Raw genomic sequence first — 14,424 nt, forward strand, 5'->3', positions numbered from 1 at the left:
CACCTATAGAGTGGGAGGGTAGGGCACAATTCCTTTATATTCTTCCTGTGTATGTATATCTAAGAAGTGCGCTTTACCTTCACGCTTTATAGGTGGTACTGAGAGACTGGTCTGCCACAAGACGTCAATATGTTACCTATTTATCACCAGGAGTTATGGAATTAATTTTATATTGGATATATCTGTTTTCTAAACTCTCAAAGTGATGGAAACTGTCATCTTGTATTATATGAATCACAGAGCACCGAAGTTTCTGAAAAACATCTTCTTTATTGTTCTACTGAAGAAATAATGTCACCAACATATCTGATGGCCCGAGGGTGAGTAAATAAACAGCAAATGTTTGAAAAATTGAACTATCCCTTTAACCAGGCCTTAAACTATAAAGCATACGGTAAAGTCAGCTTTCTTCAGTCCAGCCATCAGACATTTTGGTCATGTATTGATTTCTATCCCATCATGATTGTTTGTTACAGTAAAAGTGAAATCTCACTGGTTGAAAAGTCCCATTTCACGTTTAAACATAAATGATGTTCTGATTGATTGGTTGCGTTTTTGTCGCATCTTGATGTAGTTTTCTTTCAAGAATAAATTCCTGTCCACTGCATTATTTTACTGGTGATGTATGGTTGTTAGCATTTCCATTTACCTGCCTTTAAGCAATCCTGTTCCCACCTCTGGGCAAACATCAGGTAATCGTATTTATGTGGCAAAGTTTGATAGTAAAGTTTTATATTGTGTATTCAGCTCCTGCGTCTTATGGCATGTGTTATAACTGACTAGTAGCTATACTTTCTTTGGCAGCTACAGTAAAACACACTTTCAATCTGCAGTGCTTATAGCTATAAACAAGAGTAAGATCTTCTAGTTGTTGTTTGCATTAGGACTGAAGAGTTACAATCACACATATACTTAGTTCAACTCAAGTTTGTTTTTCTTCAAAGTGCTGTGCAAACAATATTTAAACAATTAAAACATAAGAAAAACAATAAACCGAACAATACAACAACAAAAGAAGCAACAACAACAACAATACAATAATCATAAAACATTGGAAACATAAAAGAACACCTCTGAAACTGAGTTAAATGCTACGCTAAAATTGGTTTTAAGATTTGATTTAAAAATGGAAAGTGTTTGGCCTTGCCTTACATTTAGTGGCAAACTATTCCATAGTTTTGGGGGTGCCACCGCAATAGTTGCCTCAATTGGAAAAATATTGATTTATTGAATAAACTAATCTGCCTGTTCAGTTTAAAATCTCCATTTAATATAACATCACATTTTCAGAGTAGGTGTTAAAAAACTCAAATCTAGCTTAAATAATATAACTCTGGTTTTTCCCTCATTAAATGATACAACATTTAACGCCATCCAGGTTTTAACTTCTTCAAAACACTCAAGCAATGCTGTAATGCAGTATGCATCTTTCCTCTTTAACGCTGTGTATCATCTGCAAAACTATGAAACAATATCTTATGTTTTCTAAAAATAGATCCAAGTGGAGGTAAATATAAAGAAAAGAGAATGGGACCAAGGATGGAACCTTGGGGTACTCCACATATACAGTAACATCTTAACAATTTTCTATATAAGCTTTAGAAACAGTGTGTACAGATACTGTACAGATAAATTTACTATGGTATAAAGGATCAAGGCTTACATCCCTGCTAATGGCAATTAAGAAATGACCCTGCTAATCATGGATTATTCCTAATCTTATATGAAAGAGCCTATTACGAAATATTTAAACCTAGGAAATTATTACTAAGCAGATCATACTTTCCTTGACACATTTGTCTCTTTGTTATAACCTTTAAAACATCATATTTAGTGATATGAAAGGACAGGGCACAGCAGAGGTGTTTGATAGGAGAAACTCACTTGAATAGCTCTTGTCTTGAGATGGCTCTGTTGGTGAGAGGGTCGATTGCATAAACCATCAGGTCAGATTTGGAGTAATCTTCCTGTTCATAACCTTCACCAAAACGCCGAGGTCCGACGGACTCCACAACTACTTTTGCTCCTGGGATCTGATCCTGTACATAGCGCTCCAAAATCCTGCATTGAGATACAGAGAGACAACAAAAAAATATTTTAGACCTACTGCGCTTAAGACAATGTTTTATTAACTCAATTTCGATTCAATAAAACTTTATCTTTACAGTGGCAGATTCACAGTGCCATAACAACTATCACAAAATCATTTCAGTTCAGTTTGGGAAGAAAATGAGATATAAACAATAAAATTCACACTTTTATAAAAACAAAAATGTAAACTTTGGGTAGCGCTTTATTTTACAGTGTCCATGATACAGAGTACTTACCTAATTAAGTACTTAGTAATACATTTTTATAACATGAAACAAAATGTATTTAATTTGTAACCAAAAATATGTACTTAATATGACGTATGCGAAATTACCACTCCAGTGTTTACAAGTGTGGAGAAAGAGGACCGTTCAGGCGTTGTTGTATGTGGAATGATACTAATTAATGTCTTTGTGCCAGTTTATTACTTAAAATGGTCCGCAAGTGTGCGTCACACGGCTAGTAAAATAGAAGAAGTTGTGATTTAAAGTACATATATATATATATATATATGTGTGTATATATATATATATATATATATATATATATATGTGTGTATATATATATATATATATATATATGTGTATATATATATATATATATATGTATATATATATATATATATATATATATATATATATATATATATATATATATATATATATATATCCTTTTTTTTTTTTTTTTTTTGGCCGAAATGATGATTGCTTCGCTAGATAAGACCCTTATGCCTCGGTTGGGATTGTTAAGAGCTCTTTGAAGCTGCATTGAAACTGTAAACCAGGGATGAGCAACTTCGGTCCTGGAGTGCCGGTGTCCTGCAGAGTTTAGCTCCAACCATAATTAAACACACCTGAAGCAGCCAATTAAGGTCAATTAAGGCATACTAGAAACTTTTAGGCAGGTGTGCTGAGGCAAGTTAGAGCTAAACTCTGCAGGACACCGGCCCTCCAGGACTGAAGTTTCCCATCCCTGCTGTAAACTGTTGAGGTCCGTTGCTGGCCGAACTCCCAGCCTGCACAACCAAACCCACACAGATGATCCAGAATGCTGTGGCAAGAGTGGTCTTCAATAAGCCAAAGAGGGCGCACGTCACTCTTTTTCACTCTTTTTCAGGCTTCCAATAGCAGCTCACTTTAAATTCAGCAGCACCCCCTTATGCTCACTTGCTTATACAGACTTATTACACGGCTCTCTGGAATGCTTGATTCTGATAGGTCAGTTGAGACATTTGCAGGTTCGTTCTTTTCAAATAATAACCGCTCCAAAATAATAACGCATAGCCGGACTACTTGCACGATTAAAATCGCTCCGCGCCAATAAAGATCAATAAAGATTACTGTCTGTTTGGCGCCATCTTGTGACAAACACTCGACAACCACGACAAGACACAGAGAGCTTACTGAGACTGAACTTGACAAAATAGAGCATGAAAGCTACGAAGCCAACACACAAAAAAATACAGAATGGGCATTAAAACTTTTCTAGGCTAAAAGAGAAAAAAATGGAGACAAGTATAAAGCAGAGGATCTTAATAAGGTATTACGATCATTTTATGCATCTGTGCAAAGTTTCGCGGAAGGATAAAAATGTTAATTTAAAACAAATATGCCAATAAAATGTTTCAAATTCATATTCATGTCCAGTTTTTTTTCTTATGTGCAAGTAGCCGTGTAATAAGCGGGATAATGTAGAGTCAGCCGGTAGTTATTGGGAAATAAGCCCCTTCAGTGTGATACAAGACCCTCCGCTTCGCGTCGGGTCCTGATCACACTGTCGGGGCTTATTTCCCAATAACTACCGGCTGCCTCTACATTATCCCTTACTTATGAACCCTTTATGAATCCCTGCATTCTGCCAAAGAGCGACGGCTTGAGGTGCCATCCCCATCAAATATTGCATACCTTCTCTGGATCTGTCCCACAACTCTGGAATGATTAACAGAAAATGTGCAATACGCATCAAATCAAAATTAGACAGGTGCATACATTTGGGCACCCTCGCCATTTTGTTGATTTGAATACCTGTAACTTCTTAGCACTGATGAATTGGAACACACAATTGGTTTGGGGAGCTCATTAAGCCTTGAACTTCATAGACAGGTGCATCCAATCATGAGAAAAGGTATTTAAGGTGGCCAATTGCAAGTTGTTGTTCTTTTTAACTCTCCTCTGAAGAGTGGCAACATGGTGGCCTCAAACAACTCTCAAATGACCTAAAAACAAAGATTGTTCAACATTATGGTTTAAATGGGAAGGCTACAAAAACTATAGATATATGCTGTCATTATCCACTGTGAGGAACATAGTGAGGAAATGGAAGACCACAGGCACAGTTCTTGTTAAGGTCAGCAGTGGCAGGCCACGTAAAATATTGGAGAAGCAAAGGATGGTGAGAACGTTAAAAAACAGCCAACGGACCATCTGCAAAGACCTACAACATCAACTTGCTGCAGATGGTGTCACTGTGCATTGTTCAACAGGTCAGCATACTTTGCACTTTGATGTGAAAGAAGCCTTTTCTGCACACATGCCACAAACATCGCTTGAGGTATGCAAATGCACATTTGGACAAGCCAGCTTCATTTTGAAATAAGATGCTCTGGACTAAAGAAACAAAAATTGAGTTATTTGGTCATAACAACGGGCGTTATGCATGGTGGCAAAAAAACACAGGGTTTCAAGAAAAACACTTGCTACCCATAGTAAAATTTGGAAGTTCCATCATGTTGTGGGGCTGTGTGGCCAGTGTCGGTACTGGGAATCAGACGATTCTTGAGAATAATGTTGAGGAATCAGTAACAAAGTTGAAGTTACGAAGGGGCTGGACATTTCAACAAGACAACGACCCAAAACACTGCTCAAAGTCTACTCGGGCTTTATGCAGAGGAACAAGTACATTCTGATATGTTCTGGAATGGCCATTCCAGTCCCCAGACCTGAATATCATTAAACATCTGTTGGGTGATTTGAAGCGGGCTGTCTATGCTCGGCAACCATCAAACCTAATTACAGGCTATAGGAAGCGTCTAGAGGAGGCTTAAGGAGACTCTACTAAATATTGATGTGATTTTTCTGTTGAGGTGCCCCAAATTTATGCACATTTTCTGTTGATCCAATAAACCTCATTTCACTACTGAAATATTACTGTGTCCTTAAGTTATTTGCTAGAAATGAAATTGCCAAATATCCAAATATTTATAAATCAAAATCATGGATATTGTAAGGGGTGCCCAAACTTTTGCATACGACTGTATGTATTGCTGTTCTTGTTTTGTCCTAATTGCTTCTATTGTTACCTCATTTGTAAGTCACTTTGGACAAAAGCATTTGCTAAATGACTAAATGTAAATGTAATTTCTTCTCGACTAAACAAAGCAAGACATCAACATCTTGGATGACATGGGGGTGAGTAAATTACCGGTTTTTTAGTTATGAAAGTGTAGTAATCCTTTAAGAACATTTTGTTCCATGTTATTACAACATCTATTAAGTACTTAAATAGGTAAGTACTCTGTTTTATTTACACAAAAAATAACGCATTACCAAACTTTAAAATTAATCAATAACAATATAAAACTGCATTTGGGGTTTTTGGTCACACAAAGCTTTGATGAACCTTTAAAAGACAAACAGCAGAACAGGTCATATGGATCACTTTCATAATACTATATATTGCTCCTTTTGTTATGTGGAAGCGGGGAATCAGTTAGTTTTGAGTCTACACTGTTTCTGTAAGAGTTCTGAAAGTCAAAGCCATTAATCACAAACATACATCAGAGAAAATAAATTGACAATCAACTTCCACCAGATCTCACAGATACACAACAAGCTGTAATTGTTATAATCACCAGAGAAACAAAACTGAAACAGAGTAACAATTACATTGGCTGAATTACAGAGAGAGAAAGAGAGAGAGAGAGATTAGATATGTTTGGTAGAGCACATGAAAGAGGTTTTGAGCGCAGGTACACAGAGGACAAATGCAAAGGCAGGGCTGAAATGAGGTGTGTAAGACAGCGCCGGTGTCCCTGTCTCCTGCCGGGTGTCTTTATAACCTCGCGGCTCCATCTGTGAGGCGACAGCCGTCTTCAGCCAATTACCCACAGCGCTTCAGATATTCCCCTGACACAGCCGCTGAGGTGAAATAACAACGCATAGGAAAAGAACAGAGAGCAGAATGATGACTCCACTTGCAGGAGGAGAGGAGCGGGGAACACGTTTGCCGAAAACAGCCTCACGAGTGGATTAAGAGTTTTATCAACTGAGACAGAAAATCTGTGTGTGTGCACACTGGGAATATTAAGAAGTGTGTTTATGTCTCAATATCGGCGTTCGCAGGCTCTGTAATTTCTCGGCACTTTTCTGTCTACAAGTCCCAGGTTACACAGAATACCTTGCACTCTCTCATGGGTTTACCGTGACACTAAACCTTCCGAGTTGTTAGTTCACCCAAAATAAAATTCTGTTTTGATTTGCTCAAGTTTTTCTGAAGAATATTTACACTTTTCTGGCACAGTGCAAATGATTGCGGTTTAACCAGGGGACTGGGGCCCACATGTGTATCATACACCCAGCACAATGCAGCGCAATGCGCGTTGCAAGTGTTTTTTGCTTGTTTCAGCCCAACGCACGTCCAGCGTCATGTTGTTTAAATAGCAAGTGCATTTGCAACTATTTGTGCCCCATGGGCATGCTGGCTTGAAAATGACGTGTGTTCAGGCGCATTGATGGCGCGTTGATATTTTGAGGCAACTAAAATAGACTACGCCATTGACCAACTAAAACCTGGTCTAATGTCAAGGGCGCACATTTTTTTATTTATTTAAAGAGCACATTAGTAATATGAGCCTATAAATGGGACAACAACGTGGGTTTGCTTATTACACACACGGATGCGCAGCATTTAAATAGGAATAATTTAAGGATAAAAATTTAGAAGATTATTATTAAGTCTCTTGGACATAAATGAGCACAGATTACAGAACTTTAGACGTGCATGCTAATAGGCGTGGCGGTTTGCGCTCATCTCATCATCCTCCACACAGACCCTCCACCTATTCTCCGGAATCTTTTCTTCTTCTTATTTTATTGGCAGGTGTCATGTGCATGATATGTTACAGATATACTGCTTTATGGTGAATGCAAGTGGGATTTTTTATAGAAAGACTAAAAATACAGGAAAAATACGGGAAATTGTTTAAACAGGATGATGGTGGGAAAGAAAGGTAACATACGGGAGAATCACGGGAAAAACGGGAGGGTTGACAGGTATGATCTCCACATGTTTGTAAATTCTTTATCTCCTGTTTGTTACAAATAAAGTATTTTTACCCATGCAAACCTTTTTTATTTTATAAAAAAAACTTTTTGAGATTACAGTGATCAAGCATCAGATTTTATCACCACTAAAACACTGCTTATTTTACTTATTACTCCATTACTGAAATAACTAGTTTTAAAGAGAACCAAAGTATAACTATGTTTATAAATAAAACACGATGCAATTTTTTTTACATCAATCATAAAATGCTGGTCTTCTTCCTCTGCTTACAGTTTTTCCACTTACAAACTTTGTCATGTAAATAAGGAAATGGCAAGCGCAAATGGCTTGGAAATGGGACGGGAGCTGAGACTCTCATTGGTTTATTGCATGTTACGCCCAAAACACCCATTTCTGGTTACAAAAATAGACCCTTTTACTGTTTGTACACAATGATGATGTGGCAGCGTATGCGCGCACATTTAGGCAACGGAAGTATGGCAAGAATCAGCAGTGAAGCAACACAGACAGAGAAAGTTATTTTAAAAAGTTGACTTTATTAACTTTTTCAACACAGCTACCAGATTCGTGTACTTTATTGGAGTGGATAGAAGAAGTTAGCAGAAGGCCAAAAATGAAGTTGTAACCAAATGCAACAACCAGACGTTTTGATGCTGGAAAACCATTTTAATAAACTTTCTGAGTTGCTAACATGTTAGAACCAATGGGGAATAACACCACTTCTGTTGCCTAAATGCGCGCGCAGGCTGTTTGATCACGTGAGCTGTAAAAGGGTCTATATAAAAACAACCATTTTAGACTGCCATTTTAGACCATTTTCCCATCGTTAAACTAGCAAAAGTGAATTTGGACAGACCTTAAATGCACTTGTGCAATACGCTTTAGACCATGCTCTGCTTATATCGTTAAAATAGGGCCCTTAAAGTTATTTAAAATAGGACCAAACAAGGGTTATAAAATGCAAAATCAACAAAACATTAAGATTTTTCTTATTGTTTGGTTATTTTTGTAACACATTTACATTGACTAGTCATGCCAAGCTCTAGTATATTTAATTTGGTAGAAATTGAGAGAGCGTTGGAGGGGCTTCAAATATTGTTGTGGACAATGGGGGGGCCCTGAAATTATAAAAGTTGAGAACCACTGTAGTAGAGCACCACAACAATATCATAAAACAAACCTTGTGCACTTTAATCTGAGATTTTTGAAGCCATATGACAGCTTTGTTTTAAAACTTAATTGATGAGGGTTTTTCAATGCCATTTTTTACATCTGCGATGTATCAGTAAATAGCTTAATTTCAGATGAAGTAAAACACAGGTGGTGTTTTTATGGTGCATTCTAGAAGTGTGACTCCATTAAGCTGAATAACATGTAAAACAGCAACATGAACATACATTTAAACTTCTCTTGAAAAGAGAATGTGGGATGCATTGATGTGTGAGTAAATAAAAAGACATTTTATTTTTAACTAAACTATTTCTGAAGCATTTTAATGGTCAGGAGGAAAATAATAAGTACTAGTTTGTGGCTGGCAGGGGAACAAGAGCTTTCTGCAGGCCTGTCGCCAAGGGAGGGCATTAGGAGGCTGTGCCCAGTGCCCACCATATGACACAGCGTGCCCCCCTAATCGTATGGTCAAACTTATTATTATGTGAACTTGAGCACTTTCATTACATAGGAGTGCTCTCGCTCTCTCTCTGTCTATAAACACTCTCTTCAGCAGTATTTATTTAACCACAGGAAAGAAACTACTGATCTCTACAACTGATCAGATAATTCAATGCACTATTACATTAAACGTAATGATATGAAACAAAATAATATTTATAGTAAAACATCCCCAAAATAGCCCCTATAATCCTTTCTTAGACTCACCTTATTATTTATTCAAATACAACAACCAACGGCAAGTCTCCAGCTGTCATGATCCTGTCTTCAGGTCACAGTTTTCTAGTCATAGTGACAGGATCATGGCAGCCCCATGTTTTGTGTGAGAGCACTGGCTTTGTTTTTCCTGGCCATGTGCTTTCTGTCTCGTCTCCTGACCCCGCCCCCTGGTTTCCTTGTTAATTATCCCATTATTGTTTGATTCATGTCACCTGTTCCCCTCTTGATTTGCTCCCCTATTTAATGCCCTTGTGTTTGCTGTCCTGTGCTCGATCGTCTGTTTATGTGGAGTTTGTGGTTTCATGTCACATAGTCTAGTCAAGTAGTGTTGGGGAAATGAAGCTTCGAATGAAGCAACGATACTTCTCTTACTGTTTCGAACCATGATTCGAAGCCTCAACCAGGGTGTCGAAAACAGCGCCATCTTTTGGCTAATAAAACATATAGCAGTTGCTTCTGGAAAAAAGCTCCGTCAATGAAGCAACAAGCTGATGAAATTCAGATGAATATTAATATTATGTGTACAAATAAAGCTTAGACAACGTGTGTGTGAATGGTCAATATAATAAATGTATTTACCTATTAAAGTGTGGCAATAAAGTATGAGTATTAGTTAATATATATGATTCAATATTGTATTGTACAAAATAATGTTCACACGCACATAATAACACACGCTCACACAAGTATAAGTAAATACAATACTATAAATACAGTATAATGTGGGACCAAAATGTGAATAAGGCAAATAACTCATAAAAAACCTCTGGGGTTCGAACCTTCTGACACGCAAAGCGAAGCGTGCACGTGACTGTGCAGAAAGGGAAGCTTCGTTTGTCATTGGTCACGTGATTTCAACGTTAACAACACAAGCTTCGAATCAAAGCTTCATCTGGCACGCCCACTTTTGCTCGACACAACCTTCGAAGCCTCGCTTCAAATTTAACATCACTAAAGTCAAGTCTTGTTCATTGTAGAGATTATTTTACGTTTATTGTCTTGTTCACTGTTTGTTTTCAGTCTAGTCAAGTTTATTATCTAGTTCAGTGTTTTGTCTGTCGATTGTCATATTTTGTTTTTGCCCCCTCGTGGGTTTTGTTATCCAGTTCTATTTAATAAAGTTATCCTTGTTCCCTTATTCTGTCTGCGCTTGGGTTCTGTCTCCTGGCAATTCCTGACACCAGCAGCATACCTTTCAATACGTTTATATTTTGTTTCAGACGTATAAAAATTAAAGTTTGGTTGTATTATAGTGGATAGTAGATATAAATGATATATAATGGTTATACAGTAAGCATACAGTATTTTAGGTTTACAGTTTTCTCGTTATTTCTTCGGTGCAGCTGGGCATTGTAAGCAGTCTTAAAATCTAATCTGGCTCATTCAGCTCACGTCTGAGAAAAACTCAAGTGCAAAAATTTACACGAGAGGAAAGATTAAGCTCTTTTGACATTTTACTACTGTGACCCGCCGCGATTAGCTTAAAATGAGTACACTTGTATATGCTACAGATCACGTTTATTGAATTGCTACCTGGTATGTATTGATATTATTATTGTGTTGTTGGTGGAACTGAAGACTCTTGTTACATCGTGTATAGGCGAGTTGTCATTGTAGGCTGGACTTGTATTGGTCTATTTCAAATGAGGTTGTTCAATCTGTTTCTCACTTTATGAAGTGTGCCCCCCATGAAAATAAAATGCCCTCCTCTATTCTGTATGTTCTGGGTACGGCCCTGGCTATCTGGATATTGTGCTATAAGGGCAGGTGCTTCACAGTTTGCCTCCTGATTTTCAGTATGAGAAAGTGACAGAATCAAGCTGCTCTACTGATTTATTCCCAATATAAACATCTGGAGTCGGGTGCTCATGCATACATGATCACTCGCAGTGCTCTCCGGCTTTCTGCAATGACTTATGTTGGCGAGTTCAGCTATGTTTTATGTTTTCTGATTGAAGAGTGTGTTTGCATACGTTACCCAATCAGGTGGTTCTTGTTCTGCTCAACTACAGTAGGTGGCACATTGGACACGACCACCTGCATATCCAGCTGGTTCACCACGGACACCTGGCAAACATAAATAGCCTTTAGTCATAAAAGAGAATTTTGTTGATTAGTGATTTATTATTTAAATAAATGTGAATGAGTATAAACATAAAATATATACTTTTTCTCTGATGTCTGGTGAACAAACATTGTGCAGGGTAGGATGATATGAATATGATAGGGGAGAGCATATAGGCGAAAGTACCATTTTTCAGAAAAACATAATTTTAAAAGATAATGTTTTAGACGGAGATATATTTTTGCTGTGGTCAATAACTCACAAGTGTGGTCTATCAATATCAGATAATTTAACGCACATCTATGACCGGTGTACCCAATGATTCTGTGTACTGCACAGCACCCTTAGCAATATAAACATACATAAAATATTCAGTTACTGTTCAGTCGCGCAGGGACTATTTTATCCAGTGGAAGGAATACTTTTTGTGATTTTACTTCATTAAAGTTGCATTGATACTTATTTTTTGCTTGAATATTTGTATTGTTTAATAAAAGCAATTAGATACTCGAGGCTGTGCTGTATCATGAATAAGTCACGACTGAATGGGTTGCATTGACTTCACTTCAGTCGTGACTTATTCGTGATACAGCACAGCCTTGAGTATCTTACTGCTTGCTTAAATTTAAAATGTTTCAATGCACAGTATATCTGCTCACAAAAAGTACAGACACAGCTGTGATAACTCATAAAAGTAGCGTATTTTTAACTTGACCTTTTCCTTCTGTCAGGATAGAGTGCAAATGTTTCCTTTAAAGATCAATTTTCATGCCTCTGTTTTTCTAAAGTTTAAAGAGGACATATCATGAAAATCTGACTTTTAAGTGCTTGTATCAACCTAGAAAACTTGGAAAAGAACAACCCAGTAACTTAGTTTTGGTAAATTTGGTAGTTTGCCTGCAAACATGTGAAAAAATAGGTAATTGGAACTTGGCACCCCTTGTGATGTCAGAAGGGGATAATATCACCCCTTAATAATCTGCACTATCCAACCACAGCACTGCCACACTGCAAAAAAAAGGCTTTTTGCTCATTCAGAAAACATACCTTGATTTAAGAATTTTTAGATATTTCTACTGAAAACAAGACAAAAATATAGCTGCAAGCAGCAATGCCGGGGTCAAGCCAAAAAGGGCACAGAAGAAAGTAAAGTTGAATTCGGATGATCAGTTTAAAGAACTTAAGAAAATCTCTTGATTTCAGACTAAATAATATAACAGTTATCAGCAAAAAGCTGTGTTTTCATTCAGTGTAATCTCTCCCTCTCTTCTCGAGGAGCATTGACAACTAGAACACTGAAGAAAATGTGAGTGGTGCTTGCAGTGGCAATTCTCAGCTCACAAAATGTTACAGTGGTGTTAATGAGTCAAAAGAGACCACCCCCATGTCTCTACGATGTTCTGATGCAGAGATATAGCTCTTGTAAAAAGGATTGATAAGGTATCCTAATTGGTTGCTAAGGAATTAATTGGCATGCACCAATGATCTCCAAGCCATGAAAGGAATAATACATGATGACCCAAGATTTTAGATGTACTGTTGGAGTAGTTTTAGGCAAAAATACCATATTTCTATCTCAAAACCACTAGGTGGCGCAATGACAAAGTTGTGCATGCAACCTCAGTTCATAACTGTGTTACATCTAGCTAGTTTTATAACTATACACTTTAGTTTAGTGAAGAAATAGTTGTATGACCATAGGGCTTGCTTGATATGTAAGATTTTGTTCAATTATAGGGCCACCTAGTGGTTCAGGCATAGCAATTTTCTTGTGTGGCCTCAGACTCTGCTCATACATCAGCGTATCAAATCTGGTGAAAAAATTTCTTTTCGTTGCGAAGTTATAACCATTTATGTATAAAAACACAAATTGTAAAAGGTAATTTTTCGTTTTTTGCAATTTTCGGCCATTTCTGATGAAAATTTCTGAAACGCCAATAGAACTTTTTGTTCAGAAGGTAATGCAATGTTCTTCCTATGGTGTTTTCGAGTCGATCGGAATAACACTCGCGGAGATATTCGCGCATGTTTTTTAAGTGCTGTTTTGCTGCGCAGGGCTAAATGTACTTAGATGTACTGTTGGAGTAGTTTTAGGCAAAAATACCATATTTCTATCTCAAAACCACTAGGTGGCACAATGACAAAGTTGTGCATGCAACCTCAGGTCATAATTGTGTTACATCTAGCTAGTTTTATGACTATACACTTTAGTTTATTGAAGAAACAGTTGTATGACCATAGGGTGGCTTGATTTCAAAGTTTTTATTCAATTATAAGGCCAACTAGTGGTGCAAGCATACAAATTTTTTTGTGTAGCCTCAGACTGTGGTCGTACATCAGCGTATCAAATCTGGTGAAAAAATCTCTTTTCGTTGCGAAGTTATAACCATTTATGTGTAAAAAATGCAAAATTTAAAGGTAATTTTTCGTTTTTTGCATTTTTCGGCCATTTCTGATAAAAATTTTAATATAACGCCAATAGAACTTTTTGTTCAGAAGGTAACGCAATGTTCTTCCTATGGTGTTTTCGAGTCGATCGGAATAACGCTCGCGGAGATATTCGTGCGTGTTTTTTAAGTGCTATTTTGCTGCGCAGGGTTAACCGTATGACGAATCCTGGCATGTTTGGTATCGTTGGACTCGGCGACTACTCAGGACTCCAAAAAATCAAGTCCCGTGAAAATACTTTTATCGCAGTCAAAGTTATAGGCGTATAGAACATTCGTCTGGCCACTAGGTGGCGCTGCAACGAAACTGTGCATGCACACTCAATTCCTGACTGGCTTCTCAAGTACCAAGTATAGTGTCAATAGGCCTAAGTTTGGCGAAGATACAGCCTAAACTCTGTTTTTTTGCGCTCTATGTAAAATTCGTTGACGCGCTATACGAGAACGGATTGGTTTATCGAAATTCTTTTAATAAATTTTTGCCTTGAGTGTCTCTAGATGCTGCATACCGATTTTCGTGGCAATCGGGTAAAAACTGTAGGACGAGTTCGCAAAAGTAGGTTTTACGAATAATTCAAAATGGCGGAAAAATTTTCATGACGGAAAATAACGTCATAGGGTCTAATCGAATCGTCTTGATCCAAGGAA

The 14,424-nt window shown here is 37.4% G+C and overlaps 1 protein-coding gene across 2 annotated transcripts in view; it reads right to left on the minus strand.

Moving 5' to 3' along the window:
- pcdh15b (protocadherin-related 15b) overlaps positions 1-14,424 on the minus strand; it is a 409,107-nt gene that overhangs the window by 23,926 nt on the left and 370,757 nt on the right. For both annotated transcript variants that reach the window (XM_073815853.1, XM_065242769.2), the window contains exons 29-30: positions 11,243-11,331; positions 1,885-2,061 (exon numbers count right to left, since the gene is read on the minus strand). In XM_073815853.1, the coding sequence (XP_073671954.1) occupies positions 1,885-2,061; positions 11,243-11,331 (266 nt within the window). The remainder of the gene's footprint in view (positions 1-1,884; positions 2,062-11,242; positions 11,332-14,424) is intronic.

Source organism: Paramisgurnus dabryanus, chromosome 1 (genome assembly GCF_030506205.2).
Source record: "Paramisgurnus dabryanus chromosome 1, PD_genome_1.1, whole genome shotgun sequence".
NCBI classification, from domain to species: domain Eukaryota; kingdom Metazoa; phylum Chordata; class Actinopteri; order Cypriniformes; family Cobitidae; genus Paramisgurnus; species Paramisgurnus dabryanus.